This window comes from Myotis myotis, unplaced genomic scaffold (genome assembly GCF_014108235.1).
Source record: "Myotis myotis isolate mMyoMyo1 unplaced genomic scaffold, mMyoMyo1.p scaffold_m19_p_10, whole genome shotgun sequence".
NCBI lineage: Eukaryota > Metazoa > Chordata > Mammalia > Chiroptera > Vespertilionidae > Myotis > Myotis myotis.
The window spans coordinates 1060349-1082290 of NW_023416314.1; the positions used below are offsets into that span (position 1 = coordinate 1060349).

General features: G+C 42.6%; 2 protein-coding genes across 4 annotated transcripts in view; both read right to left on the minus strand.

The window, feature by feature from the left end:
- Window positions 1-1374: 1374 nt before the first annotated feature.
- ATP5MG (ATP synthase membrane subunit g) lies at window positions 1375-8575 on the minus strand. Its single transcript, XM_036324142.1, has 3 exons — window positions 8274-8575; window positions 3196-3356; window positions 1375-1578 (listed from the first exon to the last, which is right to left on the minus strand). Exons 1-3 carry the CDS (start codon window positions 8323-8325, stop codon window positions 1480-1482), a joined length of 312 nt encoding a protein of 103 aa, XP_036180035.1. The 5' UTR covers window positions 8326-8575; the 3' UTR covers window positions 1375-1479.
- A 2240-nt stretch (window positions 8576-10815) lies between these two features.
- The window catches only part of UBE4A (ubiquitination factor E4A), a 58637-nt gene continuing 47510 nt past the window's right edge, over window positions 10816-21942 (minus strand). The window contains exons 17-20 of one of the 3 annotated variants that reach the window (XM_036324140.1): window positions 17089-17269; window positions 16530-16677; window positions 14686-14843; window positions 10816-13564 (exon numbers count right to left, since the gene is read on the minus strand). In XM_036324140.1, the coding sequence (XP_036180033.1) occupies window positions 13438-13564; window positions 14686-14843; window positions 16530-16677; window positions 17089-17269 (614 nt within the window). In that variant the 3' untranslated portion in view covers window positions 10816-13437. Of the gene's footprint in view, window positions 13565-14685; window positions 14869-16529; window positions 16678-17088; window positions 17270-21942 lie in introns of all 3 variants that reach the window. The other 2 variants (XR_004970268.1, XR_004970269.1) reach the window with 2 other exon arrangements.

Here is a 21942-nt window from a genome sequence, read left to right on the forward strand (position 1 = left end):
CAATGGAAAAAATATCCCATATCCTCAGGTGAGGATAAAAAGTTATGGAGTGCTTTTTGAAAAGAGGTAGTTTCAATTTGGACCATCTGCTATCTATTGTACAAGTAGTGTTAGACATTGCTTTATATCCCAGCAATGGACAATTTATCTATATAAAGCCTAAGTGACTGTTACAACCGGTTGACCAGTTGCCATGACACACACTGACCACCAGGGGGTTCAGAAGCTCAATGTAGGAGCTGCCCCCTGGTGGTCAGTGCGCTCCCCCAGCCAACCTCCCAAGGCCCTTCCTCCTGGCTGGCCAACCTCCTGCAGCTTCCCTCCCACCCCCAAAATGGCCAGCCAACCTCCTGCGGTCCCTCCCAGCGGCTGCCCCCCCCTCCCCACATAGGCCTTGATTGCCAGCCAGGCCGAGGGACCCCACCCATGCATGAATTTGTGCACCGGGCCTCTAGTCACTTATAAAGCTAAAGCAGCAGTGTTCTAATTGCAGTGGGTACATTTGGGGCTGACAGGATAAACATGAATACTAGTAAGGGGTGAATGCTACATTGTGAGCGTGATGCTTTGGTTATCAGCAGCTGGTACTGCATGTTTTGCAGGGGCTGCAGGAGTTATAATGGATTCAGAAGGTACCAGTGAGCCATTCAAAGACCCCCCCCCCCCCCCAAAAAAAAAGCCAATGAATGATTATAATGTCTCTCCTATATCCTCAATACTATGGCTTAAGATGATAGACTGATAACTATTCACTTCTAGTTATTTTAGGACATAACATACTTTTCAGATCCATGGATGATACTAAATTATAAACTTGTTTAAATATCCATAGAGTATTTTAGCAAAGACAGGTTCTAAAAATCATAAAATGAGATAGATTAATAATGATATAGATATCAAGATTAGATTACAAATGTTGGTCATGGTTCTTACCCACTGTCTTAGTGTTAAAGATGTCATAAAGAAAAAAAATACCCCATCAAATACCCCAATATTTATAGACATAGGGGTTGTCAAAAGGTCTTCCTCTGACTTCAGCAAAGAGAAACAATCCAAATTTTATCCTTTAACTACTGGTTTAACTCTAATACAAGTTAACTATTTCTCCTACTGCAGCAAATTCTCATTTTCTCAAGGCCTTTTCTTCAACTTTTCTGGAAGTAAAATGTCGTATTTGCCACCTTCAAATTAAAATGTTATCCTCATAAATATTATGTACCAGGTTGGTATATTCACTTGGATGCTTTCCATATTTCAGGGTAAACAAAGACATGTATTTAGAGCTGTATTAATTATTATTAAAGCAAAACACAATCCAACCAAATATCAAGAGAAATTATGACCTTCCCATGCAGTTGTCTGATACAGAAAACACTGATTTTGACATCTCTTTTTATTCAAATACCGTTCTGATCACTCATGGTCCAAGAATATTCAAATAATAAACCAAAAAAAATCCCAGACGGTAAAGACTGGTTTTCAAACATTATAGCCAATGATGCTGCGCTTGCCGATGATCTCGCCGACATAAAACCACATCCACACCTCAGTGGCCACCAACCCATTCAGCAGAGCTTCCTGGGGGGGGGGGGGGGGGGGGAGACAAAAAAGGAAGCATAAACTTTAATGTACATCTTTTTGTTACACATTTAAAACTATTATTTTATAGGATTAAGTGGCAGAGAACATAAGGATGACATAAAATCAGAGCAGTTTTAGTCAAAGTCAAGAATGACTGATGTTGTTCAACTGCTGAGAAGCCCTGAAATCAGTTATGTAAGGTAAGTAGTTCAGAGCTTATAAATTCTTTTAAGCAGCCTTTAAAGATCTCAACTGACTTAACACTTTCATTATTAGTTTATGAGACACTTTATGAGCTCCACAACAACCCACATCCTGGAAATAGCTGACACATTAAGACAGGGCATTCATGAAAGGATGGCTATGGGAAGAAGGCAAGTCTCTGAACAGACATTTCTGATAGAGAAAAATCTGCTGAAAAATAAAAGACTCGGTTCTTCTCCTTTAGACATCATTTTTATGCACTTATTATTTGCCTTAACTCTTGTATTTAGTAATTATTCAGTTTCACAAATCAGTGTTTTACTGCCTTGAAGAGAAAAATAGATAGTTCCAGAAAGCACTATTATATGTAAGTGCAAATATGGATCTTGAAACTCTAATTGAAAAAAATACCCTTCCCCTTCAAATTAGATCAGAAATACTGGAAATTTCCTGAAAAAAATATCCGTATTTTCCAGGATGTAGTTTCTTAAGTCAGCAATAATTTAGTTATTTAGGGTTTTTTGTCCTATGCTTCAATCACGCAAGCAAACATAAAACACAAGTTCCAGCCTGGCTGGCCTGGCTCAGTGGTTGAGCGTCCACCTATGAACTAGGAGGTCATGGATCAATTCCCCAACCTGGGTTAGGGTTCGATCCCCAGTGTGGGGCATGCAGGAGGCAGCCAATCAATGGTTTTTTGTCATCATTAATGTTTCTGTCTCTCTTTCCCTTTCCCTTCCTCACTGAAATAAAAATATACTAGAAAAAAATAAAACACAAGTTTCAAATTCTTATAATTTTTAATTTTATCTTCACACAATTCAATAATCCTTTATAGCATATTATATGCTTGTTAGGTTTTGATATTTTTATCCTTCATGTGAATGTTAGCTACCTGCTTGTGATATATTCTAAGAGATCTTTTCACCAAATTGAGAATAGTTCCGACTACAGATGAAGACAAGTAGAGCGAGCAAAGTAAGCCCTTCTATGTTAGCGCACTCACCAAAACAGGAAGAGAAAAATGCTGCCCAGAAAAACACTCACTTCTTTGTTACAGCAATAGAAAAGTAAGATACAGAACAGCCCAATCAATCAGCAGTCAAGAGATTATCTCTCATTATGTTACTTTCAGCCTTACTGGGAAATACATGTATTAATCAAAACAATCAGAAAAATCCCAAGGGAAGACATTTTCTGTTATGCATATGCTATTAGTTAATTAATTAACCCTCACCTGAGGATATTTAAAAAAAAAAATTGATTGCAGAGAGAGAAATATCGATTGGCTGCCTCCTGTTTGCACCCCAACTGAAGATGGCACCCGCATCTCTTTGGTGTACTGGATGACGCACCAACCAACTGAGCCACCTGGCCAGGGCCAGACGTTTTCATTTAGCACAGAGTTACCTTAACGGTGAGCTGTTTGAAGCTACCCGTCTGAGCACTCCGGACTATTTTTTTGAAGCTCTGAATAGCTGTAGGGATCTCAGCAGGGGTTGGAGGAATCAGCTCAACCTTGGCATAGTGCCAAAATGTGGCCAATCGAGGCTTCGAGTAAGTCACAGCAGCTGGAAAACAGAACAAACACAACAGGATGAACTCACCAGAGACCGAAAGCAGCAGATGTACGGGCTGGACACACGTTTATTCAGGCATCACAGCCACTCACGGCTGCATCAAATGTGCGCCGGCGTGAAGGTCAAGGCGGCTCCCTGGTCATAAGGGCCTTTTAAAGATGCAGAACACCTTTGTCACAAGGAAGTTCAATCAGGCAGGAAGCATTCAATTTTGCCAGACTTCACCAGTGGGCAGCAAGTACTGTTACTTTATTTATTTATGAATTAGAGGCCTGGTGCACAAATTTGTGCACAGGCAGGGAGGGGACATGGGAGGTTGGCTGGCCAACCCTGCCCCTGATCGGGGTTGGTGGGGAGCCGATCAGGGGGGGGGCTGCAAGCAATTGGCTGACCAGCCCCGCTCCCTAGTCGAACTTCCAGGTTGAAGGGACAATTTACATATAATAAAATGTAGGATGGCAAATCTAGTTATCTGTAAAGTTATTAGAAGTTGGACTGAAAAACAAGAGAACAGCAGTAATGTAACACTTTCTTGGTAGAGAGAACAGAAAATGTGGAGGGAAGAGGTACAGTTGGGGAGGAAAGGAGCTATGCAGAATGGCATCCTTCAGAATAAGATTAAAACTTGTGCCCTGGCCAGCTTGGCTCAGTGGATAGAGCGTCAGCCTGTGGACTGAAGGGTCCCAGGTTTGATTCCGGCCAAGGGCACATGCCTGGGTTGCGGGCTCGATCCCCAGTGGGGGGTGTGCAGGAGGCAGCCCTTCAATGATTCTCTCATCATTGATGTTTCTCTCTCTCTCTCCTTCTCCCTTTCTCTCTGAAATCAATAAAGAAATATATTAAAAAAAAAACACAAAACTTGTCACAATACTGGCCATAAATCCAGATGGAATTGTACATTAGCATCCATTTTTGGTATCCTTATCAATACGTGATGGACTAAATCTATTACAAAAGCACAGTTGATCCTCCTTTGAAACATTACAAATAATAAAAATAAAACCTACTTGTATTGTTAAGAGCTGCCAAAACTCAAATCTATTACCAATTCCTCAAAGTATTTATTATTTCAGGAAAAGAAGATTTTTAACAACCAGTGTGTAGATATAAGACTATGGTAGTGATTTCATCAAGAGGAAGGCAACTTATTAAAAAAAAAAAATTACAAGACAAATGTAATAAAAGCACAAATGCATGAACATCCACAGAGTGTCTATTGTTCAAAGATAGACTCAAAGCTTCTAGTACTTTTTCTATTATTAATTGCCTGTGTTTAGTATTTCACTACTCTTAGAATTACTATTTCCTTCATCCTCTGTGCTTAAGGCTATGGGCAAATATTTTTTAAAACTGATTTTATGGAGCAAGGGAGAGAAGGAGGGAAAGGGAGAGGGAGGGGGAAGAGAGAGAGGAAACACCGATTTGTTGCTCCACTATTTATGCATTCGTTGGTTGATTCCTGCATGTGCCCTGACCGTGATGAAACCTGCAACCTTGGTGTGTTGGGACAATGCTCCAAACAACTAGCAGCCAGGACAATGGGAACTTTAAGGAGACACAAAGTTCTTGGTGATGGCTCTGAATACAACGATAAACGCCCGAAGATGGGGCTGTCAGAATGTGCAGAGTCCGTCCTGGCCAGTGTGGCAGTTGGTGGGCATCGTCCTGTGCACCGATAGGTGGCTGGTTTGATTCCCAGTCAGCGCACATCCCCACTAGGGGGTGTGAAGCAGCTGATTATGTTTCTCTCCCTCTCCCTCCCTCTCTCTTTAAAAATCAATAAAAACATTTTTTAAAAAAGTACAAAGTCTGTGTAACTCTTTAAAATTTAATCTTTAATTTCATCCTTAAAAAAAAAAATCAGTACACTGTACACAAACAGTGTTCTTTAGGAGAAAAGTTACAGCTAGAAAAGCAAAGCAAGAATAAATCCCACGTTACTGGATGAGAGTTGGAGACATTCATATGAATTTATGTTTAACATATGCATACAGAAACAATCCTATATAATAAAACCCTAATATGCAAATCGACCAAACTGCGGAAAGACTGCTTGCTATGACAAGCACTGACCACCAGGGGGCAGACGCTCAATGCAGAAGCTGCCCCCAGGTTGGGGCCGGTGAGAGGGTGGTGCCAGTCAAGACAGGTGCCAGCAGGAGGTCCCCCAATCACCCCACCGATTGGCCCTGATCACTGGCCAGGCCTAGGGACCCTACCCGTGCACTGGGCCTCTAGTTATATACATGCATGTGTACACAAGGTTTAGTGTGTACACACATACCCTTGTTCACCAAGAGGGCCTAGAACAATGATATAATTTAATAGCAAGGAATATATCTAGTGCCTAGCTTTTAGTTTCAAAAAAACATTGTCCAATAAAAAGGAACTAGGGGCTCCTTGGAGAAATGGCTGATTCTAAGGCTCGGGCAAGGAAAGTAAAAAATGAGCCTGAGGCATCTTTTAGTACCAGGAAGTAAAGGGGGCAGTCAGGACAGAGGTGCCAACCTGAAGAGTTCTCAACGGTCACAGCTGCAACAACCTGAGCACAACATAAAGAACATACTTCTGGAGGTATGGAGTATGAAGTAAATGCAGAGTCCATACAATAAGCGATTGAGCAGGTAAATGAACGGGAAAGAGACAAATCTTTCTCAGAATTCCATTTACATGTATGTAGGTACTTCCTCATCCAGGAGATGGACTCCCTGCTGATGGCACAGCTACCCCCAGCCCCTACTCCAGGGGTGGGAACGTCTGACCCAGACCATATAGGCCCTCAAAATCATTTGTTTTGGCCCTGCCAATGCATTAGGGGTGAGTTAATGACATGTTTGATCTAATAAAGCAGTTTATAAGTATTCCAATGGCCCTCGGCAGAAACAAGGTTGCCCACCCCTGCCTTAGACCATGGGCTAGACTGTTACTTGCTTGTGAACAATAGCGTATGGACAGGGAAAAGTACCTACAGTGAAGAGACCTAGGGAACATCACCTTCTCCAAGCGAGGAAACCTCATTTCTCCATGGACGTGACGTGGGTATCACATGCATCCTGTGATCAGATGCACTTCACTTCTGTGGGATTCTTTCTCAAAACCCATAGCTCCAGACTGACCATGAGAAAAACATTAGACACCTCTAGATAGGAGACCATCCTTACAGGATACACACACATACTTACAGATACCTTAACACTGTCAAAGTCATGAAAGGTAAGGAAAGACTGGAAAACTGTCACACCACAGGAGGTAGGGAGATTGACAAAATGCAATGCGGCACCCTGGATTGGCTCTTGTAACAAAAAGATTAATAAAAAAAAGAAAGAATGGGTGAGCCCTGGCCGGTGTGGCTCAGTGGATAGAGCATCGGCCTGCAGACTGAAGGGTCCAGGGTTCGATTCCAGGTCAGGGCACACGCCTGGGTTGCGGACTCAATCCCAGTGTGCGGTGTGCAGGAGGCAGCGGATCAATGCTTCTCTCTCATTGATGTTGCTATCTCTCCCTCTCCCTTCCTCTCTGAAGTGAATAAAAATATATTTAAAGTAGAAAAGGGTGAAATCCAAATAAAGTATCAAGCTTAGTAAAAAGGGAAAAAAAGGATACTCTGAACTTTGTGGGGGAAAGTTAATGCTAACATTAATTTGTAAGATTCTTTGTCCTCCAAGAGAATTAACAGATACAGTAATTTTAATTAGACATTTAACATTCACATTTAATAAGCTGAGCCATATTATAAAGCAAATATATTTTCACGTTCACATTCTGACCCCATTTGACTTCTCCTTTCTGAGTACTTTTGCAAGAATAGCCACCATTATCTTCCAATTATTCAAAATAGTAAAAAATTTACCTATTTCATGATAAAGTTATTTTTGTACTGCCTTTATTTTTAGATTTTATTAAAATTCGTTTGCATTTCACCAACACACACAATCTAAATGATCTGAAAGCCACTTGAAACTTAAAAAATTTTGCCTCATATCATCCGAAGTCCAAAGAATGAAACCCTTGCTCCTTCTTTCACTTATGTAAACCTGTAGCGCTTTGGGAGATGTGTGGACTGTGTACATAACGAGCAGAACTGCTGCTACTGACAGTGCCTGCCGCCGGAAGGCCTTCCATCCCTCACGGCTTGTCTGCCGATGGAGGAGAGGCAAGGGAGAAGAGCAGAAAATACCAATAACAGTGTATTTTAAAAACCTATTCGCATTTCATAATCCAGTGTGCGCGCCAGCTCCTCAGATCCGCGCTCAGCGCGGACGGGACACGCGCATCCGAGAAGCGGCCTCGCCCCGGGGACAGCGCGCCGCTGGCCGCCAGCGCGCGGCGGGAGCGCAGACCCCGCGCGGGGCCCCGGGTGCCGCCGCTTCTTCAAACAGGAACACCCGTGAGTGCGACGCTGCGGGAGTCAGCCTGGCTTACAGCCGTTTGTATGCTCACTGGGGCAGGGATCCTCGTCCCTGAAACCAATGCCACCTAAAAATCCTCCCAGAGCTGGCGTGGCTCCGCGGCTGAGCACCGACCTACGAACCAGGAGGGCATCCCGGTCAGGCACAGGCAGGGCTGCAGGTCCGACCGCGGTGCGGGGCGTGCGGGAAGCAGCCAGTCAATGAGCCTCTCATCACCGATGTCTCTCTCTCTGGAACCATTAAAAATATGCATTTAAAAAACCCTCCCAGAAGCTGGCCAGTACAGAAAGCAAAGCCAACGTTCAATAACTCACGCAGCCTGAAGGACTTCTGCAGACGCCAAGCGGACAGGCTGACGAGGCCCCTTCGTCCTTTCCCACACCGCGGCCCCCTTTCCCCGATGTCCCCACAGAGCCACGCTCCCCATATCCGACCCCAGGGCAGCGGCGGCCCGCGGGCCCTCGGCGCCCACCGCCAGGGCAGGCTCCGCTGCGCTCACCGTTCACCAGCGCGGGGGCCTTCTCCGCGAGGTTCCGGACAAACTGGGCCATGGCGCCGGGAGGGACACTGCAGCCCGAACCTCCGGCTGAATGTCACCCTTGCAAGGACCCGCCGAAGGACCCCGCTCCGCGTCCAAGGTCAGGCCGTCCTCCTCGCGCCGGCCCACGATATTTAGATGTCCCACGGCCCTTCTGGAATCCAGCTGGTGAATGTAGCTTCTTCAGCCACAGAGGAGAGTGGGCACGAAAGGGCGAGAGTCTTCGAGGAGAACCCAGGATTCCCGGGGGAGCAGGCACTTCTTGGGGCAGTCGCTCGGAGCCGGAATGCAGCGCATGCGCCCTGAGGCTCTCTGGACCCACCCCCACTCTCCGCCCCGCCGCCCGGAGCCGGAAGACGGCAAAGGGAGAGGAGGCGCATGCGTCCTGCGGCTCTCTGGACCCGTCGTCCTCCACGCTTCCGCCCCGCCGCCCGGAGCCGGAAGACGGCGAAGGGAGAGGAGGCGCATGCGTCCTGCGGCTCTCTGGACCCGTCCTCCACGCTTCCGCCCCGCCGCCCGGAGCCGGAAGACGGCGAAGGGAGAGGAGGCGCATGCGTCCTGCGGCTCTCTGGACCCGTCCTCCACGCTTCCGCCCCGCCGCCCGGAGCCGGAAGACGGCGAGCGGAGGAGAGGTGCGTGCGCCGAGCGGCACCCCGGACCCGCCTCCACTCTCCCGCCCAAGGTGCTAGCGCTTTGGAGAACTTAGGGAATGAGGGCTTGCGCTGACCCTTTCAGGCCAACTCGAACGCTCTACAAAGCCAGAGAGGCTCCTGGCCAAACATGTCAAGTCCGGGGCAGAGCCTTTCTTTAGCTGGAATTCCGGTTCCCCCTCGTCCTCTTAACAGGATTGGAATCCTATTCCCCCAACTCCCTAACCAGCCGCGGGAAACTATGCAGATAGGAGGAACAAAACCACGTTTACTGAGGATTCCCGGTGTGCCAGGCATTTTGATATAAAGAAAGCTGTAAATTGGGTGGTGTCCTCATCTGATAAATGGCCGCGTAGCGATGAATGGCAGAGCCGGGATCTGAAGAGGTTGCAGTGCAGACAGCAGTATCGGATTCGGCGTGCTGCTGCCCTGGAGAAGGTTGAATGGATGTCTACCTGGACGACTGCCTACGACAGAGTTGAAACTTTATAAGCTGAGCATGACGGGAAGAAAACATGTAGTAGGGACGTGGCGCTTGAAAAACTGTCTAAGGTGCCCGGGGAGGCCTGAGAAGTAAAACTTCTGGACTGATGGAATAGAGGTGGGAAGAAAAACCAGGAGCCCAGGGCAGGATTTCGGGGGGGTGGTTCAGCTGCCTTACACTAAAGAGAAGTCAGTTAAGGATGGGGACGTTAAGTCGGCAATATGGAAACATTAGCTGGGGCAGTTTCAAAAGATTAGAAGTCAGAGTGAATGAATGAAGAGACATGGCTGTAAAGGAAAACAAGTCAGAAAGCCACACAGGGATGTGGAAGTCAAGGGAGAGACGGGAGATAGAGAAGGGGCTGACGTCCTGATGAGGCACGAAAGCAGGCTGGAGGGATCAGCCTTGGGAAGGCGGGCCTTCCCCTCAGGGGGATGATTGGAGAGAATGTTTTAAAGTGAAAAAATTAAAAAAAAAAAAAATATATATTTTAAATATATTTTATTGATTTTTTTACAGAGAGGAAGGGAGAGGGATAGAGAGTTAGAAACATCGACCAGCTGCCTCTTGCACACTCCCTACTGGGGATGTGCCCGCAACCAAGGTACATGCCCTTGACCGGAATCGAACCTGGGACCCTTGAGTCCACAGGCTGACGCTCTATCCACCGAGCCAAACTGGTCAGGGCGAGAGTGAAAATCTAAGTGTATTTTTCTAGTGAATTAGAAGGCAAGGTCATCTGAGTGTGAAGGGTGAGAATTTGAGAAAAGAGGTTGGAGTTTGGAAAAGCTGTTGAAGTTACGGACACAAAAGGGTTTTGGGCAATGTTAGAAACCACAAGTTGATGGTAAAGATGGTGTCATTTTTCTCCAACAATGGTCTGTACTTTGGATACTGGAACAGGGGAATGGTTGGGTTAACCTAGGCTGAGTCTTGCACGGCAGAGGGTACAGAAACACGGGGCAAAGGAACATGACAGTAAATCAGGGGTCCTCAAACTTTTAAACAGGGGGCCAGTTCACTGTCCCTCAGACCGTTGGAGGGCCGGAGTATAGTTTAAAAAAAAACTATGAACAAATTCCTATGCACACAGCGGCGGCAAAAACACCCAGCGGGCCGGATAAACGTTTTCGGCGGGCTGCATGTGGCCCGCGGGCCGTAGTTTGAGGACCCCTGCAGTGAATGATTGAAAGACGTGGGGTGTAGGCCAGATAAAGAGTGAGCCCAAAGCGAACTGATTAGGAGACTCCCCTTCCAAGATGACTACAGGATCCAGAGGCTAACTGCTCAGGCAGATTAGGTCAGCCAGGTCACAGTCTGAAACTGCTGCGAGCTTTTAATACTGTCATAAACGAAGTGATGACAAAGGTTGTAAGTTAGGAATTCATTTATTACATACAAGCTTTGAACAAATACCCCCAGGTGAGTTTGACAAGAAATAACCTTCCTGGAATGTTTCAGAACACAGTTATGTCCATCAAGTTTTATTTCAGTCAACCTTTTTGTTCTTTTTTTTTTTGTCTTTAAGTTCGTTTCCTGTGTAGCAGGTAGAGCATGTGCATTATGTACTCATGTCATCAACAGTGCAGCATCTGCCCCGGCTGGTAAAGGCACCCAGTACACTTACGCTCTGTGCAATGGCTGCTTCACAACCAGCATCAAATAAAGTAATAAAGCTTTTGTAGAGTGTGAAACCTTTAAAGTTTCTTTCAGGTTTTACATATCCATTTAAAAAAACCAGATTATTTGATGAAACCTATTAAATTTCCTAAGTTCAGTATTACCCTCTTAGTAAGCTCTGTTAGAGCTGATTAGAGTCTCCACTTTCCTATCATACTCCAGCAAAGCCAACACATCAAACTAGGTATGTCAGAGAGTCTGCTCTCATAGATTTTGAGCTGGTTTTTAGTTCCAGATAACAAAATACCTCTTCAAGCTTCCAAGTGCATATATGCACTGCGTTGTACCAAAATGATAATTTTTAGTCTCATTTTTGGATGTTCTTAAATTACATGGTTTCTTACCAGTAGTGGCTATGCACTTGCCTATGTAATGAGTTTAAGACATTCAGCAGCATTAATGGTGCTATAGCGATTCATAAATTTCAGGAAAAGGGCTTTAATAATTAAAAAAAAGCTTGCCAGAAAAGGCTTACAATCTGAAGACACGTGGAATACATATACAGATACAAACATACAGGTTGTTGACTAGAAAGCTGCTGGGAACGCTGCCTTTTGAGGTTCTGTGCCCATTTTCCCTCTAAATTCCCCCTATAAAAACCTGGTCTTTTAAAGAAAACATCCTATGTGATTGGGCTGGGAAGATAATGCAAGCTGGTAGAAGCTTCTTGTATACACAGTTCATTCTCAGTAAAGGAGGCTAATAAATATGACATGAAGCTTATTTTAAGGAAATAAACAAATTCTGTCAACCCATGCCTTCAAGGCCCAGGAGGCCACACTGAGTTCCTGTCTGACGTTCTGGCATTTGCACAGCAATAGGCAACATCTTTAATCTAGTGTGGGATGCCCCCTCATTGTTTTTTTCCAGTTGATAACCATCAAAAACGTATCAAGGGCTGGTGACAGAAACTTGTAATATCATGAAATTGACATCTTATTTGAAAGACGCCATGGTTAACAATGTCCTCTAAATGAAGCAATGACCGTTTCCAGATCACACCCTTCTTCTTTTCACTTAGGTTATCTTTGGGCTTAGAGGGACAGTGGTACAGACAGTCCAGAGGGGAATGTGCCTCACTTAGCATGTAAGCTGCACAGCTGAGTAGGGAGCTCAAGCTCAACTTGTAAAAGTGGGGGCCCACCCAACTATTAACTATACGGGGCTAAGTTGCTATTTAAAATGGTTTGTGGGCAAAGCTGTCCTCAAATTCCTTTGTTAACTGCTGACCTAGGCTGAGTTAGAAGCAGTTCTTGGGATTCAGGTCACAAGCTCAAACATTAACTATATACATTTCACAGTCTCGGAATTTTATCTAGAAAGTGTGTGAGTGGCCACATACTGTAAATACCTTACCATGGAAGAGACGATTTAAAGTGGAACTCAGTTTACACTAAGCCAATATAAAAAAACACATGGTGTATATATATACTGAGATATACTGTTGATATTAGTGTCTTAAAATGACATTTTTCTTGCTTACAATATTTGTTAACCAACTTCTCTACTTAGCAACAGATTTCCATAAGCTAAATTGGGTCCAACAGCCTCTTTTATTGTTTCACCTCAATTTTCTGGATAGTATCAAAACTGCAAGTTTATCCTGTCAGTCCTCCCCAAACTATTGTAGGGGTTCTGTGGTAATGACAACCCCATGGGACAGTGTTTGTCCTCTACCATGTCTCTGAGTTATGGAGATAATACAAAATTAAGAGCTATCAACAGAATTGCATAAGATTCCTTTCTTTTTTCATCTCATCTATCATCTCACAGTGTACTCAAGCGTAGCTACCTGCTTTGATGTGGAAGGTTATCCTTAATACTGCAGACCTGTACAAAAGAAGAGCTGAAGTCGGGGCCTCGAAGACTAGTCAATACCTTGAGAACACAGGGCTTTTTGACGATATCAGCTGTCACTGAAATATGTGACATCATATACTTAAAAGCAGTGCTCACCAAAGATGTCTGAGCAGTTCTTGGAAGAAAAATGGTAAGGTGGCAGGAAGTTTTAGCAGTGGGAATTAATATAATTTAAGGTAGGAAAGGGGAGAAGAGAGAACAAAGGGTAAAAATTAGTGATGATTTCCAGACTTGGTGGGGGTATAATTATAATATCCTGTAAGCGAGGAGAGCCTTGTCAAGTTCTTAGGAATCTTAATTATCATAATCTGAGCAAGAGCAGTTCTCCAATTTAGCAAAAAAAGAAGAAAAAAAAAGAAAGAAAGAAAGAAAGGAACAGAACCGAAGAGAAGTCACCAACAACTGTTTATCTTCACTCTGGGGTTGGTGTTGGAGGCTTAGGCCGCAGCATTTATTCAAGTTGCTCCTTCTGTTGTTTCCTCTCGGCGAGCCACCGCTGGATTTTTTCTTTTAGTTCCGTGTTTGGCCGGATCTGGTCCATGGTGAGGGGGCTCCGGTTAAAGGGATCTGTTTGGTCACTGGGACAAAGAGAGAAAGGAAAATGGGGTTATTTTCATCAGTTCTAACATCCTAAGCCAAAACTAGGATACCTGGGATCTTACTTGGAGACTGAAGCTAGACTGCATTTGAATGAAGTGCTGAATTGAGTTAGAAAGAATGATTCAGGAGGTTTTTTTCCTTTTCAGATTATTTAGCTACTTTGTCTTTCTGCTTCTAAACAAACTTTATTTCAACATTGTTCAGATATCCGATTCAGTTTCCCTCTCTGGAGACCCTGCACGCTCACGTCAGCAGGAAGAGCTTAGTTTTAGTGACAGGCTCTCAAAACAGAAGGAGATGTCAGGGGATAAAGCCTTGTGAACGGACACCTGACCCAGTCAGCTGACTGCTATCCAAGTAGATGCAGATCATGGCTTCCTGACAGGTAGGAAGGTTTATAACATACTTTAAGGGCTGGTATATCCTCTCCTTTTTATTCTGAGGCCCCAATAAAATGTAAATTTTCACTCACACTTTGAAAAGGTGTCCCACCTAGCACAGCATCATGCATATAGTGAATACTTAATACCAAATACCATGAAATAGGAAATCCTTTTCCCCCAATATTTAAAAATTGTATTTCCTTAAATTTGGGTCAACTTCCATAACTTCATTTTAAACAGGCAAGTCTCTCAGACCCTTTCTAGGCAATGCTGCCCTGAGAGAGGCAGCCGAGAGCCCCCTGGACACCACGACCGACAGCAGCAGCAGCAGGAGATGTGAGTTAACCCGTGGGATGAATACAGTTTAAAGCCTGAATAATAAAAAGACACCCCTACCTTTTATATTTTTATAACATTAAAGCAATTTAAATCCACTCAGACTCCAGGTTAAAATATTTTATAGCATGTTAACAAATTATTTCCTTAAGGAAGGAATAGATAAGGTTAGACCAGTATTTCACAACAAGGTTTCTTGTTTTGAATGTTTAAATCCTTAACAATCAAGTGAAACACCTCCACCAATGCCTCCCCATCACATTAACAGTCAGTCATCTCTGGCACCTACGGGGCGCACTACACCGTGATCAGAAAGCTGGGAGAAAAGGTGCAGCAGCGGCCGTCCGCCTGCCCCGAGGCTGCCTGCCGGGCGGGCGTACCTGAGCAGATGCCTGGCGATGGTGGACCTGTCCACGGTGACTCTGGAGGACGGCAGCACCACAGGGTCAGACATCAAGGTGCTCATGATGGGGTCCAGGAACTCATCGCAGGCGTCCGCGTAGGTCTCCTCTTCCTGCTGCTGCAGGTCTGCGAGGGACTGAGCACAAACAGCCAGCACTGAGCTGGGTTCACAGTGACTGTTCAGATGCCCAATGACTGCACCTTAAAGGGTGGCGAACCTGAAAGGCTTGTTTTCAAGGTAATGACCCTTTACAGTGACAGTGACAATTCTTTGCTTTCTAAACAAGCCAAGATAGATATTATGGGGTCAAATTTAGCATCCAGCCTCAATTCGGAAACTTCCATTGGCTCAGCTGTTAGTAGTTAAGAATGGGTTAAAGTGTTAGCAGGAAAAGAAGCACATCACATACATCTTTCTGGCAACAGTCCTGTTGTAAATGTCAGAATCTAAAATGGGAGGAGCTGGAGGGTTATTATTTGCATAATCACAGCCACTCATGAAGTTTCCGGGGTTAGGCACAATCAGGTGTAAGAATTTAAAAGCGCCTTCAACCTTTGATTCTTTCATGACTCAGGGCCCCATCTGGCTAAACTGGAGGCAAAGATGAAGCCCAACTCAAGAAATAAGTAACTCGATGAAGGGAGGACTGACATCAATAAAGAAAGTTTTCTACCGGACACTGTGCCATGATTTTTCTGTTTTCATAACTGCTAATGAAGCTCTGTCATACCCCAAAGGGATTATTAGCTAAATACAACGCAGTATTTTAATCTTTAAAATGTATGGCTATTCCCACATAAGCCAACTACCAATCACAAATATAGAGAACAGAGAAAACCAATAAAAATAACTAAAACAACTCATCTTGAATTCTATTCTAAGAAGTTCTGCTTTTTAGCATTAATATAGATTTTCAAATTTATTAGTAACACTGCACAAACATTTTCATAAAAACAGCCTACAAAACTCTGTATACTCTTCTAGTAGAAGCTTCTTAAATCAATTTTTCTATTCTCACTCTCACACTAGAGAAAGTAGTAGTAGTAGTAGTAGTGCCTGGCCAGTGTGGCTCAGTGGTTGAGCATGTACCAAAGAGTTGCTGGTTCGATTCCTGGTCAGGGCACATGCCTGGGTTGTGGGCTTGATTTCCAGTAGGGGGTGTGCAGGAGGCAGCCATGTTTCTCTCTCATCAATGTTTCTATCTCTCTCTCCAGAAATTAACAAAAAAGCATATTTAAAAAAAACCCCACAATAAATTGAAACAACAACAAAAAAAATAAGAATAGTAGTATTGCCTTGGTTAGAGCGTCGTCCCCGTAGGCCAAGGTTGCAGGTTCGATCCCCGGTCAGGGCACATAGAAGAACCAACCAATGAATGCACAGATAAGAGCAACAAGCATCAATGTTTCTCTCTGTACCTTGCTCTCTCTCTCAAATCAGTAATAAAAAAATAGCAGTATTAAGAATTCAGTAGTTCTAGTTATTGACTAGTCATGTTTATATTTTCTCAAGGCAATGTTTCTGCCTACCCTCCAAAACAGGGTAGAGCAGTACAGCTGAGTCAATAATGTAATTTTAAAAAAAAGTTTTTCTTGATCTTTAGAGAGACAGAGGAAGGGGGAGAGAAACTTCTACCTGTTGCCTCCTGTACATACCCTGACCAGGGATCGAGCCTGCAACGTGGGTATGTGTCCTGGCAGGGAATTAAACCAGCGGCCTTTCGGTACACGGGACAATGTTCAACAAACTGAGCCACACTGGCCAGGGCAACCATGGGATTTTTATAGAACATGTTAATAAACAAACCCTCCTCCTTCTCACCTTGATTCTCTCTGCTAAGTTGGTGAAAGCCACAATCATATCTCCAGGCTTATTTATTTTCTTCAGAACTCGGATGGTCTGTGCAAGAAGAGTCGGGGAATAGGAACGTCCATCTTTGGGCACGGTGGCACAGAAATTCTCCTCATTCCTGGAAGGCCAGCATGGGAAGGAAATGGAGCATCAGAGGAGGTAGTCAGTGGGTTGAGGAACAAGGGTCCCACCACTTAAATGCCATGAATGCTCTCTGGATAAACATTTCTAATTCTTAGGAAGGAGGTCTATCAAGTATTCTGAGGCTTTAAAGGAACACTGCTTTTCCAAACAACAGTACAACCAGCAAAGTTTATCTTTGCACAAATCAAGGCAGAATGTTGGAAATTCTGAACAATGTCTGTCCCACAGGTAACACAAAAATCTCATTTAAAACTACAGAAGATTCTTTCACCAACCAACTTGAAATGAACCATTTCTTTTCTACTTCCACATTATTCTATTATCAAAGCCCCCAATTAAAACATTAGCATCCCCCTTGGGCTTGCCCAATTGAAATCTCAAGTACCCAAGATTTAAGTAGATCGTGCAGATATCTGATACGAGCTGCTGGGGCTTGAAGTCAAATTCACTGAAGTCCTTGACTTTCAAGGCCCCCATCTTGGGGCCAACCAGGTGCTGCAGGAAGTAGTTCAGCATGGAGATGATGCGCTCAGCCAGGAAAGGGTGCACGAAGAGTGACTTGATCTCTGGAAGGAAAGCCAGACTGAAAACTCAATCCATTAGCAATCTTTTACTTATGTCTTAGAGTTTCGCTGGGAGACCTCTGGAGACTACTACTTTTTAAAATTACATAAGTAATTTTAATACATGTTCATTGCGGTAATATTAGAAAATATAGACAAGCAAAAGCAAACGAACAAAATGCAAAAACTGCCATCCAGAAATAAAGTCTGTTAACACCTTGTTTATACAGTTGACCCTTGAACAATATAAATATAGGCTGGAACTGCATGGGTCCACTTTATGCAGCTGTTTTTTTCAATAAATACTGTAAATGTATTTTTCTTTCCTTATGATTTTCTTTTTTTATATTTTTATTGATTTTAGAGAGAGGAAGGGAGAGGGATAGAAACATCAATGATGAGAGAGAATCATTGGTCAGCTGCCTCCTGCACACCTTCCACTGGGAACTGAGCCTGCAACCCGGGTATGTGCTCTGATCTAGAATCAAACCGTGACCTCCTCGTTCATGGGTCCACACTCAACCACTGAGCCACACTGGCTGGGCTTCCTTAGGATTTTCTTAATAATATTTCTTTTCCCTATCTTACTTTATTCTAAGAATATAGTATAAAATACATAAGACATACATATGTGTTAATCGACTATATATTGTCAGTAAGGCTTGCAGTTAATAGTAGGCCATTAGTAGTTAACTTCTGGGGAGTCAGAAGTTACACGTGGGTTTTCCACTGTGCCAGGGTGGGGGGTCAGTGTCACTAACCCCTGCATTGTACAAGTGTGAACTACATTTTAGTATAACTCTGGGGTTTTTGTTTGCTTATTTTCAGAGAACCTATCATTAAATCTTCCTAAAACTCTTCACCAGAGGGGAGAGATTAACCAAAGGACTTGTATGCAAGCATATAAGCACAACCAATGGACACAGACACCAGGGGGTGTGGGCATGAACGGAGTGGGGTGGGGCGGCAATGAGGGAATAAGGACACATATGTAATACCTTAATCAATAAAGAAAAAAACAAAACAACTCTTTATCAGAAATGTAAAACTCCCAATAGGATAATTTCTAGCAGTTCTGCATTTTGGGAAATGTTCTTTCTGGAAGTTTCCATCTGTCACTCCAATCTGGACTCCTTGCTCTGTAGGCCTGTTGTGTGGTGGTTATACGAGCTCCTTCTACCATCATCCTGGGAACGTCCTTTGTGTCTCTTACAGGGTTCCATCTAGCTCCTTCTGGGTTTATTCTCTTATTTTGATAGTGTATCTTTTTTTTTTTTTTTAATGTTTTTATTGATTTTTACAGAGAAAGAGAGAGCCTCCTACTGGGGATTGAGCCTGTAACCTGGGCATCTGCCCTGACTGGGAATCAAACCATGACCTCTTGGTTCCTGGGTCAATGCTCAAACGCTGAGCCACACCAGCTGGGTGAGTATATATTATTGTAGCTTTTTAAGAAAGGGCACACTGAAAGTAAATTTGATGCCTTCATGTCTGAAAATGCCCTTATACTTTACCCGCTAATAGAATTGATAGTTTGGCTGGGTATAGGATTCTAGGCTGGAAAAAATATTTCCCATCAGGAATGTGTTCCAGCTTCAGATGTTACTGTTGTGAATTTCAAAGACATTTTGGTACTTAAACAATTGTATATGACCTGACTTTCTCTCTGGGACCCTGTAGAATCATTTTTTTACTCTGATTTTCTGAACTGTCACAATGATAAATCTTAGTATGGGGTTTTAAAAAATTCTCTGTGCTAGCCACTTGATGGCTCATTTCAATTTAGAGCAAGCATGTCAAACTCAAAGGCTAACACGGGCCAAATAAACAAGGTTTAAGTTTATGTGGACCACAAAAAAACAAAAGCTTCAATTTTCATAGAGACGTAGGTTTATTTTGAAAAGTATAGTATATAAAAAAAAGAACAAGAGCAATGATAAAATTAATGTTTTCTTCCTGACACTTGGCATCTCTTCTCTGCTATTATCATTCTTACTTCTGGGGAAATCTTGTTCTCAGTGATTACGTTCAAAACTGCCCCAAGGTGAATGTCACTAATTCTGGATCTGACAGGAGACTTATTTCCTCTCATAATTGTAATAACTACTTACACCGATAAGTACTTCCAAACATGGAAATAATTTCATGTGAATTTTCAAAGCTGGCAGGTAAATATTTGTAAAATTTAGGCATGCCAATGTCACTGAATTTTGCCTTTAAATCTGAATCGCACTGAATCTCAATTACCTGCATTTGCATTTGATTAGGTACTGATTCTATATTTATTGAAAAAATTAAAGAAAACAAAGAAAACTTGTCTTCCAAAAATTTAAAATCTGCAAACCTTGTTTCAAATTCAGTTCTAAGGCTTACAATTTTTTGATATGATGCAGTTTCACTTAAACTTGATTTGTTCATGTTGCATGTCAGAAAGTACATTAAATCTTCATTTTTCAACTGCTTTTCCCAAAGAACTAGCTTACATGTGAATGCTTTGACTTGGTCACACATATTTATAACAATCTGATCTTTTCCTTGCAGTTTTAAGTCATATAAGTGTTTTGTTATGTCAACCATGAAGGATAAATCCTGCAACCATATTGTGTCAAAAAACAGGCTTATGTCTTGATTCTTAGTTATTAAGAACTGACATATTTCTTCTTTCAAGTCCCAGAATTGTTTAGGACCTTGGAGCAGAGAGCCAGCGCACCTCGATATAGTAGCACAAGCCGGAATATTTACTAAGTCACTTAAGAAAGCAGAGAACTGTTGCTGATTAAAGCTTTGAGAGCTTATGAAATTGATAATTTTTTTTGATAGATGTCAACACATTTTCCATGTTTATTGCCTCTGTGCACAATACTTCTTGATATAATGCAATGTGTAAGATGAATCTTGGCTCTGCCATAAATTTCACTTTTTATTTTTGCAGTAATGCCGTGAAACCACTGTTTTTTCCAGTCATTGAAGAAGCGCCATCTGTAGCTACAGAAGTTAATTTTGAGAGAGGTAGACTGTACTTTTGCAGAAGTTTAAAAACAAAATTAAATATATTTTGTCCTGTACTAGTGTTACGCATTAGTACTAGTTCCAATAATTCCTCAAAAATGTTGAAATCCGTGTCGCAAGCACAAAGAAACACAGCTACCTGAGCTACGCCTCCAATGTCCATACTCTCGTCACAGGCAATGGAAAAAGCTTAGAAACTAGATCATTTTGCTTTGATCTGAATACTTAAATTGTCGGCCAAATCAGTAACTCTTTCCGCAACTGTATTTCGAGACGAAGAGATTGTTTGAAAAGACTTCACATTTACAGGACTAACAATTTCTTCTGCTTTAGACATTCCTTGATGAACCACCTTCAGTAAAAGGTTTTGAGTGTTTAGCTATCAACTCTGACAAGATGTACCTTGCATGCACCACTGCTTCACTTTCTTGTGATACTTTAGTAAACATGAACTGCTGTTTTTTTAGTCCCAGCTTGAGCTCTTTTAACTTTTCTTGCCTCATTAATCCCTCATAATTATCATATTTTGATTTATGTTGTTCATAGTGACAATGAATGTGGAATAACTTTGGTACACTAACAGCATTAATACATATCAAACAGATTATTTTAGTCTTTACTTCACAGCAAAAATGCTCCAATTCCCCCTTTTCTTGGAAATTTTGATGTTTGTCAGCAATTTTTCATTTATTTTTACTACCACTTGATTTTGATAGACATGAATACAAAGGGCTGAAATAAATGAGTAATCGTTAACATAAAATAGAACATTTTAATAAAAATTAATATTTTTACTTGAACATTAATTACCAGACACTGAATAACTACACAAATTAATAAGTGTAACACAAATAAACCTATTTTTCTTGTTCTCCAAAAGCAAAGTATTTCCTGTTGTGCACACCAAACAAGTCAGTACAAGACTAATGATGTAGCAATCGGCTGCTAAAATATCTGCTGCTAGTGTTAGTGGAGAGAAATGGTGCGCCTGCACGTAAGGGAAATGAATGCAACATGATTACAGTAATCAGTCGTTAGCGAATGTTGTAGTTTGTTATTGATAATTGTATAAAATAATTGTAAAAATTAAGTTACAAAATTTGTATGAAAACGTTTCTTACATACCGTTGTGTTAGCTGGGCCGCACAAATATTCACTGTTGGCCACATGCGGCCTGCGGGCCGTGAGTTTGACATGCTTGATTTAGAGGCTTTCACTCTTGGGGATTTTTTTGGATATTATTTCTTTGATAATCCCTCCCTAACAGTTTTCTTGTTTGAGACTTTTTAGATAGATCCTTTATTTTCTTGCCCTTTTCTTATTTCCATCTCTTTCTGTTCTGCTTCCTTTTTTTGAATTCATTTTAAATTTTTTATTTTTCAATTACAGTTGATATACAATATTATATTAGTTTCAGGTATACACCCAATGATTACTAATAGACATTACATAACATACTAAGTGGTCACCCTGATAAATCTAATACCCATCTGACACCATGCAGTTATAAGGATACTAGAGGACTGGTGCACGAATTCACGCACAGGTGGGGTCCCTCGGCCTGCCCGGCGATCGGGGCCGATTGGGGCTGTCTCACCTAGTCCTGATTGGGTCAGCTGGCCGGGGGGGAGGGACTACGGGATGATGGTTGACCACGGGAGGTTGGC

Coding starts and splice junctions, on each gene's coding strand:
- ATP5MG (XM_036324142.1), bottom strand. CDS start 8,325: ATGGCCCAGTTTGTCCGGAACCTCGCGGAGAAGGCCCCCGCGCTGGTG. Junction 3,357..8,273: donor GGCCCCCGCGCTGGTGAACG/GTGAGCGCAGCG, acceptor TCTGTTTTCCAG/CTGCTGTGACTTACTCGAAG. Junction 1,579..3,195: donor TCAAACAGCTCACCGTTAAG/GTAACTCTGTGC, acceptor CCCCCCCCCCAG/GAAGCTCTGCTGAATGGGTT.